This window comes from Acanthaster planci, linkage group LG12, assembly GCF_054643075.1.
Source record: "Acanthaster planci isolate LZ-2023a linkage group LG12, COTS_SCS, whole genome shotgun sequence".
Classification (NCBI taxonomy): domain Eukaryota; kingdom Metazoa; phylum Echinodermata; class Asteroidea; order Valvatida; family Acanthasteridae; genus Acanthaster; species Acanthaster planci.
This window is the reverse complement of record NC_141788.1, coordinates 128,797-145,168: the sequence shown is the minus strand read 5'-3', so window position 1 is coordinate 145,168 and position 16,372 is coordinate 128,797. Positions and strand designations below refer to the sequence as shown.

The 16,372-nt window shown below is 41.1% G+C and overlaps 1 protein-coding gene across 1 annotated transcript in view; it reads left to right on the top strand.

The window, feature by feature from the left end:
• Nucleotides 1-280: 280 nt before the first annotated feature.
• LOC110985829 (gamma-aminobutyric acid type B receptor subunit 1-like) overlaps nucleotides 281-16,372 on the top strand; it is a 24,800-nt gene continuing 8,708 nt past the window's right edge. Inside the window, exons 1-13 of the mRNA XM_022247208.2 lie at nucleotides 281-1,082; nucleotides 4,563-4,700; nucleotides 4,915-5,085; nucleotides 5,790-5,891; nucleotides 6,493-6,558; nucleotides 7,086-7,283; nucleotides 7,986-8,140; nucleotides 9,233-9,341; nucleotides 10,353-10,413; nucleotides 11,130-11,328; nucleotides 11,469-11,650; nucleotides 11,888-11,965; nucleotides 12,426-12,591. Coding sequence (XP_022102900.2) covers nucleotides 528-1,082; nucleotides 4,563-4,700; nucleotides 4,915-5,085; nucleotides 5,790-5,891; nucleotides 6,493-6,558; nucleotides 7,086-7,283; nucleotides 7,986-8,140; nucleotides 9,233-9,341; nucleotides 10,353-10,413; nucleotides 11,130-11,328; nucleotides 11,469-11,650; nucleotides 11,888-11,965; nucleotides 12,426-12,591 — 2,180 coding nt within the window. The 5' untranslated portion in view covers nucleotides 281-527. The remainder of the gene's footprint in view (nucleotides 1,083-4,562; nucleotides 4,701-4,914; nucleotides 5,086-5,789; nucleotides 5,892-6,492; nucleotides 6,559-7,085; nucleotides 7,284-7,985; nucleotides 8,141-9,232; nucleotides 9,342-10,352; nucleotides 10,414-11,129; nucleotides 11,329-11,468; nucleotides 11,651-11,887; nucleotides 11,966-12,425; nucleotides 12,592-16,372) is intronic.

Sequence of the window (16,372 nt, the reverse complement as noted above, 5' to 3'; positions counted from 1 at the left end):
TTTCTTAAAAAAACGAAACACTGCCTTGGGTTTTTATGGGCGCCCTGGGAGGCTAGTACAATTTCTGTCATTAAACATAATGACTGTCGCTTTTGTGTTTCGACACGCGTATAGATCGATAGATCCATCATGGGAGGAATTACATTCGCGGTAGGGGGGTTAGCAAACCAATCACTCTACTATATGCAGTCCTGTCGACAGCCAATGAGGGACCACCTATATTACGAAAACAAAGATGATTTCTGATATATATTGAAACGACAAATACATCAGAGGCACGCAACCTCCTTCTTGTTCGCTCGAAGCCTAAGATACACGCTGAGTAGCTGCTAACCTTCGTCTTTGCGCATGCACGCGCAGACTTCTTCCTATCGCACAGTAAAATTGCTATCCAGCGTACATATCGTTTAGATATGATTGGGCTGATCCGCACTAAAGAAATTAGAAGATGAAAATGAAGAGTGCTTGGGTTAAAAAGTAACACAATCTTTTCGGTGAAACTCAGAATGTAAGGTTTGCATGTCACAATGGAGTCAATATGGACGTTTATTTTGCATTTGTCTCTTTATGCAGTTGTCATTCAGGCACAAACCCCATCAAATGAGCTTTCAAATACGACTAAGATGATATCGGGAAATGTGACTGCAGTGGATGCTGGAGACCTAATGGTCAGGCCAACCATACTTGAAGGAAGTTACCTCGACCGTGGTCAACATACATCTCAAGCAAGGACTGAAGACGCAAGCACCATTCCGCCAAATTCCGAATCGGTTCCTCTGGTTAATGACACTGGGGTCCCAACAACATTTCGGACCCGTGATTCACCAAATGTACCTACCGAACGTGGTCCATTGACCACTCTGTTACCCAGCTCAAGGACCAAGGCGTCCGCAGATGATTCTTTCACTTATCCAGCAAGTCAAGAGAAGATACCGATCTATTTGAGCGGTTACTTCAGCTTTGGGGGAGGATGGGAAGGAAGTGGCATGTTACCAGCTTGTCAGATGGCCCTAGATCACATTAATCAACGGTCAGATGTCCTGCCAGGGTACGAATTGAAGCTGATTTGGAATGATACTCAGGTAGGTAGATAATTGTTACATGTACATGTATACACAGCTATTTTGTCTGATGTTCTTTCCACCTCTGAAATATAAAAAGCTAGAGTTACCTTGCATGTTGCTTCAGTCAATGGCGATCCCCACGTAAGAATATCGTCCATGTAGCATCAAAACGAGGCCTGAGGAAATCAATCTGCAGAGGGATTACATCACGATGGCGTCTGGTTTTAAACTATTTGTGTAATTTTTCATAATTAATGCGGTGATGCTGTTTAAATAAAAGCTTAGCAGCACCTGTACAAGCCACCTGTAATTCAATCTATTAGTAATATTAATATTCCCTGAGTAAGTAAAAGCTTTATGGGGCTTCAAGCATGGACCATTCTGTATAGATGTACATCAATATCATGAACATCGATCTCTATATAATGTCGTATGTTGTCATATCCCCCTGCTTTTCAAATTTAATGGTCAGGCAAGTCACCCGCCCCAATTTCCGGCACAAATTAATACTCCCGCTGCTCCTCCTTTCAAAAGAAACAACCTCCACTCATTTTGTCGGATCGAGATTTGGTCAAAAATGTAGGTTCGATATAGTGATGCTGAATACGAATTCAGAAGAATGCATTCAAAAAGCGACCTTTGAAATGTTCCTCTCTCACGTTAAGACATGATTTAGAGATTCAGATTTATATAAATTCCCATCTCCAAGGCAAAAGTCGGGATATAATCATGAAATTCCCATCTCCAAGGCAAAGGTCGGGATATAATCATGAAGACTCTCCAATGTTATTATAATGATACTTTTGCAGAAAAATACCCAATGTTGTTGGTGAAGTTTGAAAAAAAATTCTGAATCCATTATTAGAAACACGTGGAGGTATGTCGGACACTAAATGGGGTTTCCGAAGAGGAAAACGACATACATTGGTTTTAATGCCAGAACGAAAACAACTGGAGCAGGCGCATGCGCCTTTTAAATGGTACCGGCACCACTGCAATTCCGACTTGGGACATGCCAATAGAATTAGACACGACAGAAATCCGGCGTTTGAAGCCGTGCCGCTCTTCTGCCATTAAAACTAGCAAGGCCATGTTTGCTTCAAACATGGACGTAAATCTTGGGGGTGGTGGTCGTGGAAGTAAATCTCCCCACTTCTTTTTGAGGTGGGGGATGGGCTATCATCCCCCACATATTTTTTCGTGATGAGCAAAAAAAAAATTAAAGCGGATTGTGAAGAATTTACAGGATTTCTCACTGACAAAAATGTTTACATTATCACTAAAAAGGAAAGCAATTGAAAAAGCCATTCTGATGTAAGATTCTACATGAATTTGATACACATTTACAGATGGACATCTTTATCATGAACATCGCCCCTATATAGTGTGTAACTCACGCTTTTCAGATTTCCATAGTCAGGCAAGTCATCCCCTCATCTTTCCCCATTCCACGTCCTCCCAATTTCCAACACAGATTTACGGCTACTGTATACTGGTTTCAAACGTAGACTTTCTGTCGTGTCAAATTCAAATTCGGCACCATTAGGTACGACAGAAGTTCGACGTTTGAAGCGGGCGTTACACAGACATTTATTACAACCTAATTGCATAAAAAATGAGAAGCACTTAGATGAAGCTATACTGCAAAGGCATGCGTCCTGAATGACTTGGAGACTAAATCACAAATTAACGGCGTCATGTAATTTTATATCGCCGAAAATGTAAACCAAAAACTGGTTTCCTCTTGGCATTATTTTGACGTCATCGAATGAAAAAAAAACAAGTCTCACAGCTGTCAACGCAGTAGGTACTTCACAGTTGTAATACCGATATCGTCGGAAGTTGATGTCTCATAAACGGATCTGTCAAGAGAGAACATTTTTCCTTATTAACTACAATTGTGATCATTTAAACCCGGCACAAAAATATCAAATTACGAACCCCAAATGTCTTGCGAAGAATAAAGAAAATGCCTGGTTTTTAGCTAAGGTCAAACAATGGTTTCTGATTAGAATATTTCCCTCCACTTTAGCCAGAGGTTATCACACGGGAAAAACGTCTTTCACCACTCAGTTTGATTAGAAATGTGACCGTGGGTATGAATTTGGCGGGGATGGGGACAATGTCCCTTCTCCTGTTTGGGACCCCGAGATTTTATCCGTAAACTATCCACCTGTGGTATGTCTACCCGATCACTCAATGTAAAATGAGTTTTGAAAAAGAACAGTAATTTGGAAAGGGGCTCCGAGCCCTTAAAAATTCAGAAAATTAATGTAAAATGCAAAGACTTCTCCAAACTCCTTACTGATACAGCGATCGAAAAATAAGAAAGTTAGAGGGTCTGACGTTCCAATCCCAGAAGAATTGTTACCAAATAAAGCAAAACATGTAATGATAAACGTTTGATAAAGATTCTTGCTAGGATCGAAGTAGCAAGCCCTCTCAGAGATAACAAAATAATGTATAAATTAATGTGAAGCAATACCACACGCCGGAGTATATGAAGTGGGATGTAAATCATCGCAAATTTGCTTTTATCAGCGACGCAATTTTGCTTTGAAAATTTTCATCCCGTAATGTGCAATCGGCCAACAAGGTTCCCGGGATTACCTATGCCTTTCACGATGCTTGTTCACGTGTATCAGTTTATGGCATTTCAGTTCGTTTCTGAATCTGTACATGACGTTCCGGGCCGATGTCTATTTTTTACTGTAGTCTGATTTAAAGCTTGCATTATATATAACATAGGGGTGGACTGAATATGTAATATCTGCTCTATTCCGATCAATCCCACTGTCGTAAAAGAATGACACGTTGATCAGATCTTCCCCTATAAACTGTGCCATACATGTCAAACGTGTACACGTATACAGGCCTTGGGTTCAAACCAGTTCTCGTTTGTGTCATCTCCTGGCAGTTCGATGGCATACATTATCACTTTTGAATTGATGTCTGCCATTTTATATACACTGGTTTTTAATTCGTATTTTTGAGAATTGCTAGAATTTATGTGAAATGAATTTAATTACAATTCACAATGAGTCCAATATATACGGAGAAAGAGGGATGAATTCATCCTTATTTTTCTATTTTACTTTTCGTTCTGTAACTACTAAGTTTACCTACAATGTAAAACAAGACAAAAACATCACGAATCCTCTATTTAGGATCCTCGGAAAGAATAATATAAACCTTTCTGCCACCTGCTTGCAAAATCTATGTATACAACTCCCACACACTGTGCAAAACCTAGGTAAATATAAGGCCTTGTTCGAATAAAACGGCTGAGGGGGCATTGGAGCTAGCTACGGCTTCAGTCTGGCTGTGACCTACATAAACGCGTGTTATTTAAAGCCACAGCCATGACATTCCGAATCAGCCCTACTCATTGAGCTATTCAATGATTGAGCTATTTAATTTTATTCAATCATATATCATATGTACATAATAGTCCTACTTTAAAAATCAACCTTTGTTCACTGCAATGTATTCACCTAGTGTGAGCCTGGACTGGGAACTCGGGTGTTCTTCGATCAACTTTATCGCAAACCAAAGAAGACCATGATCATCGGCGCACCGTGCTCGCCCGCCTCTCAGATAATTTCTGGCACCGCCCATTTTTGGAACCTGATCGCAGTGAGTTTGCAAGAAGATCAAAGAAGAGCACTCAATTTGACACCTAAATTTAACCAAAGTAGTGAAACGTTAAATGTTTAAATGTGAAAGTTAAGAAAATGTTGTTATTGAAAATTTTCTCTTTCGGATTTTAGATCCCATCACACAAGCCAACACAGCACCTACCTTTTTTATTTTGATCTTGTTTTCTATTTTGATCTATTCAACTCTTCAGGTTTCCCCATCTGCAGCCTCTCCCGGCTTGTCCAATCGTGAGAAGTACCCATTATTCTATCGTACCTACATGCCCGATGCCACGTTTAATCCCGCGAGAATCCGTTTGATGCGAGAATTTGGATGGAAGAGGGTAGCCACAATTCACGAAAACCATGAAGTGTTTTCACTGGTGAGTCAAAACAAAGAAAAGGAATTGAAGCCTTATATATCGGCAACTCTTAGCAATTAAATGGTAGAATTAGCGCTGTTTTCTATAGTTCTAGTCATAATTGAACACTTCAAACTCTTCTGTGAAATACACTATGAACCTTTAGGATGTTTTTCCAAATCTATTGCAAAAAAACTCGCTGCACACTCGTTGAAATCAGCAAGTAGTCTATGAGGAGAAGACGGTTGTATTAAAATGGCTCGTTGCATGGTAACATTAATCGCCACTGGCCAACTTAATAAACTATTTCGTATCGGCTATTCAACATAACGAGCAACCTATGAACGTGATTCAACTCTGTGCATGACCTGATTGTTAATTTAATTATTGAAACAACAGGACAGAGTCTGGATTTGAGATTGAGGTACCCCCAGTGGGATTTGTTTCCTTTGTTTTTTAAGATTAGTTTGTTTTTCAAATAGTTGTGAGGAAGTGGATTCAAAACCCTTCAGTTGAATGCAGCCTAAAAGAAATTGATTAACACTCTTTATTAAAAATCATCCCTCACATGAAAATGTACACTTTTACATTAGGGAAATCTTTAAATGACGCTCGTGAAGTAGTCATGTCAAATAACATCCTTTCTGCCCAGTCTTATCTTGGATCTTCGTCGAATTTAGATCTTTTATTCAGTCGATGATCTTTGTTGTCCTGTTTTGGCTAAGGCTATCGATGACCTGCTGACCTTGCTAAAAGAAGCAAACATCACCATCATCTCATCAGAAAGTTTCTCCGAAAATCCTAAGAACCAGATAGAAAGTCTCAAGGTGAGGGACACAGCAGCGGCGTTTCCAGCTTTTGGCGTCGGGGTAAATTCAAAGCAAATGTGGCTGTGGGCTCGTTATTAAAGTTATGAAAACACAACGTTGGGGAGAAAAAATGCCAACATCCTTGCTTTTATTTCATGGTGTTGTTTTCTTAGGATGTTGGTACTAATATTTGATAAATATATATACCGATTACATTCTTACCTATAAAGTATTCTTTGTAAAAAAAACCCTGAGGGGAAAGTTTCCCCTCGCCCAGCTGGATACGCCAGCGACACAGAGATGACCTGAATAATTTGTTCATAAAACCAGCTTTACACGTGCTGTAATGCTGTGTTGTTCTTGTTGATGATATTATGATTGTTCATTTTTTGATTACAGCGAGGACACAATGAGCGCTCTGCATTCCTGGATACATTCAGGATAAATTCCCAACATATTGCTTATTAATTAATAAGTAATATGCAGTGCACGGTATGCTTCAGCAGATCCCTGTAAGTGGGGGATTGGGAATGCCAAGAACGAATGTAATTAGAAACAAATAATTACAAACGAAAATGGCTGACAACCTCAGCATTATTTAATGCACTTTTTTTTTCAGAGCCAAGATGCTAAGATAATAATTGGCAACATGTATGCAAAGACAGCAAGGCGACTATTTTGTGAAGTAAGTTAAGATGCTTTTCTCTGCACACATTTCTAGTACCTTTTCCTGTCATTTCAATTGAGAATTTTATAGATGTCTTCTTTCTTTATAATTAGCATCGTGCAAAATATCATTCAGAGAATTAGCACAGTTCATTCTGCCCCACAAAAGAGATACAAAGTGTGCTTATCAATGTTTGGTCAAAAGGTTGTCTTTGACGATACATTGTACATTGTATTAATTGCCCCATACAATGAAGAATTTCCGAAATACCAATCGTGCCCACAAACAAGAAAAATCTGAGGGAAACTAATTCGTTATTACGAATTTCATGTAGTAATTCGTAATAAAGGATTAGTAATTCATAAAAACGAATTAGTAATTCATAATAACGAATTAGTTGAGCACAGTTTTATTTTTGGTCTGTGGCACGATTGGGCTTTTGTAAGAATTGCCAGAACTTAAATTGTTTTCAAATTTGGGCTCCTACCGATTTTTTCACCCATGACGGGACAGCTTGAACAGTTTTCATCATTGTCATGTATTAGGCATACAAGCAGGGCATGACCAGTGGGGACTACGTGTGGATGTTGATTGGCTGGTATCGAGACAAATGGTGGTCAGACGAGGACAATACAATCACGTGTTCAGTCCATGAGATGAGGATGGCCGTAGAGGGCGTGCAATACATTTCGACAGAGTCCCTTCCTCTCTGCACTTCGAAAGAACCGACGGTGGCTGGAATTGTGAGAATCTGTTTGAATATTGAACCCGTTGCTTTTCTCTTTGAGTGATGGGCAAATGTTTCGAGAAAGATATTGCAAAATACCAAGTGGGAATCAATTTTGGAGGCTGGAGCCTCTCACTAGACGCAGGTGACTTTGGGTTATTAGAATGAAAAATAATGAGGCTCAGAACGACAGCGGAACCGGAAAATAAACTGAAAGCTAAATCTTTAACAATGGCGCAGGTGTTTCAATCGGGGCCATTTGTCAATAACAGCTAAAGTCCCTTCAAAAATGAGGGCATTTATATGTAAGGATAGTTGAAGTGGTTTTAATGAACCCGTATTAAGGACAAATTTGTCGAATTCTTCACCGTCATTTCCCCAAGAGCACTGCGGGACTCATGTGAGTCACTTATTCAGTTTAATTTGTGAGCGTACAGTAAAAACATCTTGATTAGAAATTTTATCGTCCTTTGAAAAAAGTTGAGCCCTAGAGTTTTAAATAGGAGGGGGAGCATAATAGCTTCAGATAATAAGTAAACCTAACATGAACAGTTTAACTTTATTGAGCTTCAAGAGGCACAGAATTTCTCAGAATTGTTACTTGGCAAAATTAATGGCCAGCCGGATAATTTTTACCTTCCAGCTGCTTCTAATATAACAGAAAATATTTCCCAAAGCTAGCCTATATGAAAATATTTGTTTTGGTTTGTTTCTGCAGACTGCAGCAGAATATGAAATGTTATACAAAGATCGAATGGCATGGCCTGAGAACCGGGAATATAGATGGAACAGTCTCGGTCCATTCGTCTATGACGCTGCCTGGGCTATCGCCCTGACTTTCAACAAGTCTGTGGAAGTGCTCAAGACGAAAAGGTGCAGACTGATAAAATTATTCAGGTCTTCATAAAACTCCCCTTTTAAACAAGTAGTCATGCTGTCTGAAACTGCATGTTATTTAACACATCAAGGTGAACTAAACTAAATTTTGACTATGGCTGAAGCTTAGTCTTAGTGACCTTATTCATCTAAGAATGGCATATTCTTTTTCTTTGATATTTGTTAGCTGTTTGACATTTATAATAGAAAGTAGGTTTGCGGTAGCACCATGGACGTATCTCTTTTGTGAGTATTTGCGGTTCTGAAAAGAACCAGTGGTACTCGACGTTTCGAGCAGTATGCTCTGCTCGTCATCAGGAGAATTCTGAATCCAAACAATGCAAACCTTCAAGACTTATCTGTTTGACATTTATTAGAGAGTTTCATAAACCACACTAGCCAATGTAAACAGTCAGTCTCATTTGACTGTGAATTTTCTGTAAGAGCAAACAACTCCGTTAAGAAGGAAACAACGATGTTGTGTAACATTTAATCCCAGGGTTGGGGTGGAATGGAAGAATTTTTCTTTCTCTAAATCTATCAATATGATATATTTGATAGTTTGTTAACCGTTTGACATTTAATTTGGAACTCCATGAGATACACTACAGTAGCCGAGGTAAAAACAGTACAAGGTGTGCGTCACGCCAATCGCATCTGGCTGTAACATTACGATGCTGGAAAATGAATTTGTTAAGACCAATCAGTGTTGTTTACCCTTCTGATGGACGAGCACTGAAAGTTAAAACACAATGAATGTTTGTGCAAATTTCAATACCTACCACGGACGCTGAAAAGGAAAAAAAAATGGCTGTATATGGCAATATATTTATTCATAAAGCACTTGATTGCGTAAATGGCGAAATTTCACGAAGAAAAGAACTTACAACCGTCTCTTTATTCATTCCATCAGCCGAGTTTTTAATCAAATTTGTAAAACAGACGTTATCGTTTCCTAAACGCAAAGGATGGGCATTAGCAACAAAATAATACACTCGAAAAACTTGTCAGTAGGTTTCCGTGTTTGTAAAAAGATTCATTCTGATTTGTATAATTGGACTTTTGCTTCTTTGAAAAATTCCTGAGAAGGTTTTCAGATGGTAGCCTCAGACGCCTGGAGGATTTCTCCTATGAAGACAATGAAATGTCCGAACTGTTCTTCAACCTTCTGAATGAAACGGAGTTTAAAGGTGTTTCTGTAAGTTTACATCTTCGGTTTTACATGTTTTTAACTATACGGATCTTCAACACTTATTACACAATATATGGTGGGTCTGTACTAATATATCTGAAATTCAGTATGTAGACTAAATGCGTAGTTTTTCGTCATTTGATATTTTCTACGACAAATAACATCGTTTGGCAAGTAAGCATCTTTTCAGCTTGAATTTAATCTTATTTCTTCAAACACTCTTAGTGTTCCAAAGAAACTTTACCTCATGGATGCATGCTCATCGTTAATTTCTGTAATCTTATTTGCAAGTTCGTAAGAACTGACGTCTTTGGAATTACAGCTTATTACCAGGAAGTATCCAAGCGGCAAATTTCGTTGAGTCAGGCTTTCGGATGCTTGATGCACTTTCCATCCATCAAACTATTGCTGCTGAAGAAGAGGGAAAATTTTGATGAATAAATCTCCAAGATTACTCAAAATGACGGTGGAAGGAATATGAAGAGAATATACATCACTGATTTTGATTGAAAAGTGCAACATGATGAATAGCTATTTTTGGAACAGCCATAGCGCAAGGGGAATAAATGAAACGGGACAGGTGTGGGTACAAAATCTAATTGAAACCAAAGTACAGTAACTGGTATGATGTTGGAACTGGAAAATATTGTCCGCTACAAGGAAAAATTTGAATGTCGTAGTCATTTGCTTTGGATAAAGCAATTTCATATACATAACAAACAACATGGGGCAATCTTGAGCGGGTTTAGAGTTTGGATTTATGTTTTCCCCTTCAATAGCGATGACCTTCCCCCCCCAAAAAAGTTATGCTTCTGGTAGAATTTTTATAATGTATGAAGCATCATTCGTGAACAGGACAGAACCTGTCATCTCTATTCTTCGGTTTATTATCTTGGTTGTTTGATGTTGTGATAGTACATTTTGTATATCGCCAAGTATCGCATGAAGTTATCACTGTGTGCTTCCATGAGTGATGTTGTTTCTAAAACTAGTTTCTCTTTTATTCTCATTACGCAGGGGCCCGTAGCGTTCAAGAGAGGCGATAGAGTTGGCATCATACAAATAGAACAGTTGCAGGGTAATAAATTTCATTTCAGTTTGAATTGGGCTTCACTGGCTTTTTCCAATGAGGTTTGAGCCAAGTCACATGCTATCTCGTTATTGAATATATTGCCTCCATTGTTTCATTTAATAAATATTCCCAACTGTATTTCCAACGGTTCTAGGCGTCCCTTGGGCATTAAAAAATCATGTCACACACCACGGCAGTCAATAGTTGTTGTTGTACTTCTGTCTTGAATTCATTGTTACACTTTCTTCATCTGAAGGTCTCGAATTTAATCGACTCCGCGAGTATCTTGGTCCCTTGTTATACAGAAAATTGTACGACTTGCACGGAATTGGCGCATCGCCTTATCGGTTTATTGAGTTTGTCACACGTGTCAGTACTATTCTCGAAAACTGCATTTAGGGGAAAAGTCTGCACGTGTCTTCAAGATCAGCAGACTTTACGTCAAGAAACCTATACGAAGTAAAACGTTTTAATGAACTTCAACTGTCAACAAAAACCTGCAGGGCTGTCAGGCCAAGCTCACAATAACTGCATCATGTTTGAGTGTGGGTAAGGAATATGAAAGCGCGGTGTGCATTGTGATGTGATCTCCAGCCTTGGGTGTAATATGCGTTTTGTCGCCCGGTCTTTTTGATTGCTCTGTGCAAGTGAATATACAGTTTTCAATATAACGTTATATGGTATATAACTGGAAAATGAGCCATGTCTTTTCAACCTTAAAGGTAATTGTGCTGAAGGTTGGGAAAAATATCGGTCTGCATGTTTCAAGTTTGTGACGGAGCCCTTTCTTTCTTCTACTGAGGCACAAGCTCACTGTACCATGCTGAGCTCATCTGCATCACTCGCCCATTTCGACAATGAGAAGGAAAATGAGTTTCTTGTCAACAAGTCGAATTCTAAACCAGATTTCCCTCAAAGATGGTAAGTCTGATTATACAAAGGTAGCAAAACGTATTTTTGGACACAATGCGACAGCAGGAATCAAATGAGTTTATCGGAATCTGTGCAAGAAGTAGAATCAATAGGCAATTACAGCCTTGAATTCTTTTTAATCGTTTTAGGTTGGTGAGAGTCTTACATAAGTTGGGTGATGATGTCGGAAATGCTTCTTGGGTTCCAAACGACAGTCCACCTGGCGTCATTGAAAACGGTGCATGCGTGTATGTTGATTATCAACTAGGCGGGAAGTGGCAGACGATAGACTGTTCTGAACCTTTGCCTTTCATTTGTCGTGATCGTGCAGGTAAGTCTTACTAGGCAGTGTGGAAATAGAAAGAATGTACCAACTGAAAATGCAGTGTTTGCAGCATTTGAAGTTTCTTTCAGGTTTCGAAGCCATAAGCCCCAGTAATTCACTTTAACGTATTCTGCATTGTTGGATTTCGTGGCTTCACAATGCACATTTTCGATTTAAGTTTTATTTGTTTTTGTGACACAGTTCAATCTAAACATTAAAAGCTGAATTTTTTTTTGCGTGTAGAATTTTCTGAAAAGCTGATTGCATTTTACAGCGCACTAGAAGACAGTTTAGAATGGCGTAGTGACATTGAATGGCCGGGTAAGTTTACGGAGGTACAGTCTTTGTCTAATTTAATTACAACAACATTTGGAAACCCGAAGGCTTTGTCGGAGATCATAATGAGAATGAAATTGGCTCACTCTACTTTATTACGTCTGGCACAGACTGCTTGGATGAACAAAGCTATATTGTTTGCATTCTCTCTAAATTACACCGGGTAGGAGCATTAATTACTTTATAAACCGGTATTTGCGTCTGTTGAACTTACCTTGCCACTGTCCGCTATAACAAGGTTGGTGATAAAAAGTGTACAATGTAAGTCACTCTAACTGAACATGCGCCGTGGATGAGGACTGTCTTCCATATAACTATATCGATACAGTGTGTAAATGCTCCAATAAATTGTTCTATTAAATTAGGTCTTATAAAGCATTAAAAAACCTGCACCAAAACATGTCAAAGGCTATAATGCTGTCATTGTTTTTAATGATAATGCCAGGGGAGCGTCAACCATTGGACCGCACTCCAGTTGATATTGTGGAGATTGTACGACTATATCAAGGCGTAACACCCGTCCTGTATTTCTGCATCTGCGGAGTGACTGCTTTCTTTATCGTTGTTTCGCTCTGTTTCTTGGCATTTAACGTCAAGTTCCGTCAACAGAGGTACCCGAGAATCTTGCTTATAAACTTATGTCCCAGTTCGAAAAACCACAACTGCAATGAAAATATTACGGACGCTCTAGCCATGAGGTAATTTTCCCTCAGGAAAAAAATAAAAGAAACTCAGCAATCACAATCTCTAAAACAACGCCCCCAAGAAAAAACCTCTCTCGAAGCACCTGTAACGAATTATGTTAGATTTGGCGAAGGGATACACACAACCGCCTTGAAAAATAAGTAACACTTTTTCGTGGTTATTTTAACGCCACTATAACAAAGCAATGTATTGTGGCGAAACAGGGTAGCTGCGCAGACTTGTGTTTAGTCTGGGTCATTAATAATTCAGGAGCGTCTTAATCATGCATTAAACATGCGCGCGGCAACCAATCAGAGGCGCGCATTACCTTAGGTCTGGGCGCTGGCTGCGTGGGTTGCCGGGACTTCTCAAGATGGCAGCGTGCTAACCAGAGCTCTGTGGAGTTGTGTTGTATTTCGAGAGTAAATCTGACGTACGACCGCCGGTGGTTGGGGATCTACCTCAAGTGTACCTGGTGCGATCGGTTAGTGTGGTACTTGTTCTCAGTTGCCGGAGCTGCCGATTGTATCAGATCTCTTTGAAGATTGGGAATCGTAAGACAGTCTCGTTTATTTAAGAAGTGGTAGATTATAGGGTTAGGGAACCCGAGCGAACCAGTTAATTGGGGAATTAGCGAAGCTTAGACTAGAAGGATTGTGTGCCGTTGTTCCATGCTTGTTGGCATAGCGACGGTTGGTTGCGGTCCTGGTCTGGGAGCTTGCTTTCCTCGTTGAGGTTTACCGGGTGCAGGTTTCCGTTAGAGTCTGGTGAGGACTATTATAATCGCCTTCTTAATCAACTTACCTGTGTTATTTCATAATAACTTGAAGTGGGTGAGGGTTATTTAAGTCACCTGAAACCTTGTTGCAGTTTGGGAACTGTGTTGCTTTGTAAGGCAGTGCAGATTATTCTTGTATAAGTGTACCCTGTTGTGTTGTACAGTTACGAAGATTGTAATTGCTTGTGTGGTCAAGACTTATCAGTTAAGCCATCAGTAGATTATTTATTTAGACTTGAGGGCTACCCTGATCACTGTGAGGGTTACCCTGATCACCGTGAGGGTTTACCCTGATCACTGCGAGGGTTATTCTGGTGTAGGTTAAGGATAAGGCTGATTAATCACGCTCGTGGTGCAGTTGACCACATAGGACTATCTCCCCGTGAGGATAATTTTGTATATAGTTAATTGCTGTTGTATATAACGGATAACTGAGCACTGACATTGAATAAACCAATCATATAATTGCCTTAGAGATCACTGGTCACCGTGAGATTTAGTCAGTCCTGTATCACTTGTATTGACATTAACTGTAATCTTTATTGACATTGGGATCAATTACCTAATCACAGAGCGGTGGTAAACTTCCACCAAACGAACAGCCCCTAAGGCATAGTCCACCGTTCGTTAACTGATATCCCCCCTTGCGTTTGGATAGCCGCTCATTCTTGCGTAAGGTCAAATAAATATATTTGTGCGGTAGGCCAGGTCAATTCTATCTCCGATCCGGCCAGTCTGCTGGTCCGCCACAAAAAGGTGTCAGTTGTCCCGCCACAAATGGTGTCAGAAGTGGGATGATCTGTGTTTTTGTTATAGTTGTATTTACCAATAAAGAGTAAAATTTTTGTCATTTGTTGTGAAGTGGATGTACCTCACAGAGGTGCACAGCGAGGGTAATTGTAACGAGGTAGGCGGGTTATGCTTACCTGGGTAGTTACTGCCTTGTACATTGTATTCATTATTGGGTTGGTGACATTGGTGGGGATTCTGTTTAGGATTCGAGCGGAGTTGCGATCCTTGCGACGTACTGCAGGACAGCAACTGCCAATCCTGTTGAGAACTCACCGGGTGGTAGTAGGTATACAAAGCTTGGTAAATTCTGGAGGCTTGGGACTGGGAGTCCCACAGCCTGAGTTTGCCTGTGAGTTACCAGTATCGCCAAGTGGCCAGTGGCCGAGTCTAGAGAGTCTAGTTGAGACTGAGATCCCTGCTCAGGAGGAAACTCCAGTATGAGCGTGGTTAAGGACAGTGGTGTTAGCTCGATGGGGGTTGACAAGAATTCTGTCCTGGACGAGCTGAACCGTTCAAGAATGGAGGTTCAGTGGTTAAAGTGGGAGAGGGACCGTTTGTCCGCAGAGTTGGATGCTGTCAAGAAAGGTACACAGCCTAAAACTCTGAGTGAGGATACCCCTAAGAGTAGGGATACACCTCTGGTTGAAGTTGATTCTGAAATCAGCTGGAAATTGCCTAAGGGTACCCTCGGGTATGACTTGAAGGCAAGAGAGCGTTCCTGTGTTGGCACATCGCCAGAATTGGTTTCGAAGGAAGTGCCGAGGCACGCTGAGAGTACGCCTGTGAGGCCTATTCCCATGCGTAGTCCTAGCACCAATCCGTTTTTGAACCATGAGGTTGATTGCGCCGAGAAGGAGCGAGGGTTACACAGTGAGTTGTTGGGTTTTCTTACTCGCCCTACTGTGGAGAAATCTGACAAAGTTGTCGATAAGGTGGACTCACCTGGAGTTGGCCCTTGGCCACTGAAAAGGGAGTCTAGGTTGGTGGGTAGTGAGGGTTATGGTACACCAAGCGGTAGACCTCGAAGGCCTACGATTACCCCCGATCGGTATAACGGTAAGGTTCTTTGGAACGAGTACTACCGCCACTTTGAGGCGTGTAGGAAGGTGAATCAGTGGAGTGAGGAGCAGGCAACCGAGTTCCTGGCTGCTAGCCTCCAGGGTGATGCGCTCCGTATTCTTGGCGACGGGTCCAAGAAGTTCACGTTTGAAGAACTTGTTCAGGTTCTAAACAGGAGGTTTGGTCCCAGCCAACAGGCTGAGAACTACCTCGTGGACTTAAGGAGCCGACGTCAGGGGTTGAAGGAGAGTCTTCAAGAACTGGGGCAGGCAGTCCGTGAGTTGGTGGTGAAATCCTATCCAGAGATTCCCGAAGAGGCACGTGAGCGCCTGGGGGAAAATCACTTCATGGATGCTGTGTCGAGTCAGGTGGTCCGGGAAGGCATTTATCGCGCCCGTCCGAAGACACTGGACGAGGCGATACGTGCAGCTATAGAGACTGAGAATTTTGAGAAAGTTGAGAGTGAAAGGCGAGTAGAGAAGAAGCCAACGAAATTCACAAGGGCCATGGACTCGGGCACCGAAGAGCGTTTGCAGAAGTTGGAGGAGAGTGCTGGGCAGCAAGCCAAGAAGATAGATCAGGTGGTCAAGATGTTGACTGAGTTCACGAGCCAGGGTGACGATAAGCCTCCAGCGAGGCTGTCGCCGAAACTAGAGAAAAAGAAGCCTTGTGTGTTGAAGTGCTTCAGGTGTAAAGAGGTTGGTCATTTTGCCAAGGAATGTACCAAGCCTCGGAAAGAGAGAAAGGGGCAGGCTGGACCTCCCCGAGTGCTCAAACGAGGGACAGACGAAGCCAACCAGAGGCACAGGACAGAAAAAGGCAGAGAACCACTAGGTGCTCAGCCCAAGTCTGTTTCCCGGCCAAGGTGTGGGCTGTTTGTCGATGGAGTCGTTAGAGGGGCGAAGTGTCGGTTCTTAGTTGATTCAGGGTCAACAGACACTTTAATCAGTAGTGTTGTTTATCATAAAATTCCCAAGGAGCAAAGGCCTGTGCTGGAGGCGGAAGAGGCCAGCATTCGGCAAGTTGATGGCAGTCCATTAGCAACAATGGGTACTGCTTGGGTCGATATACAAATAGGC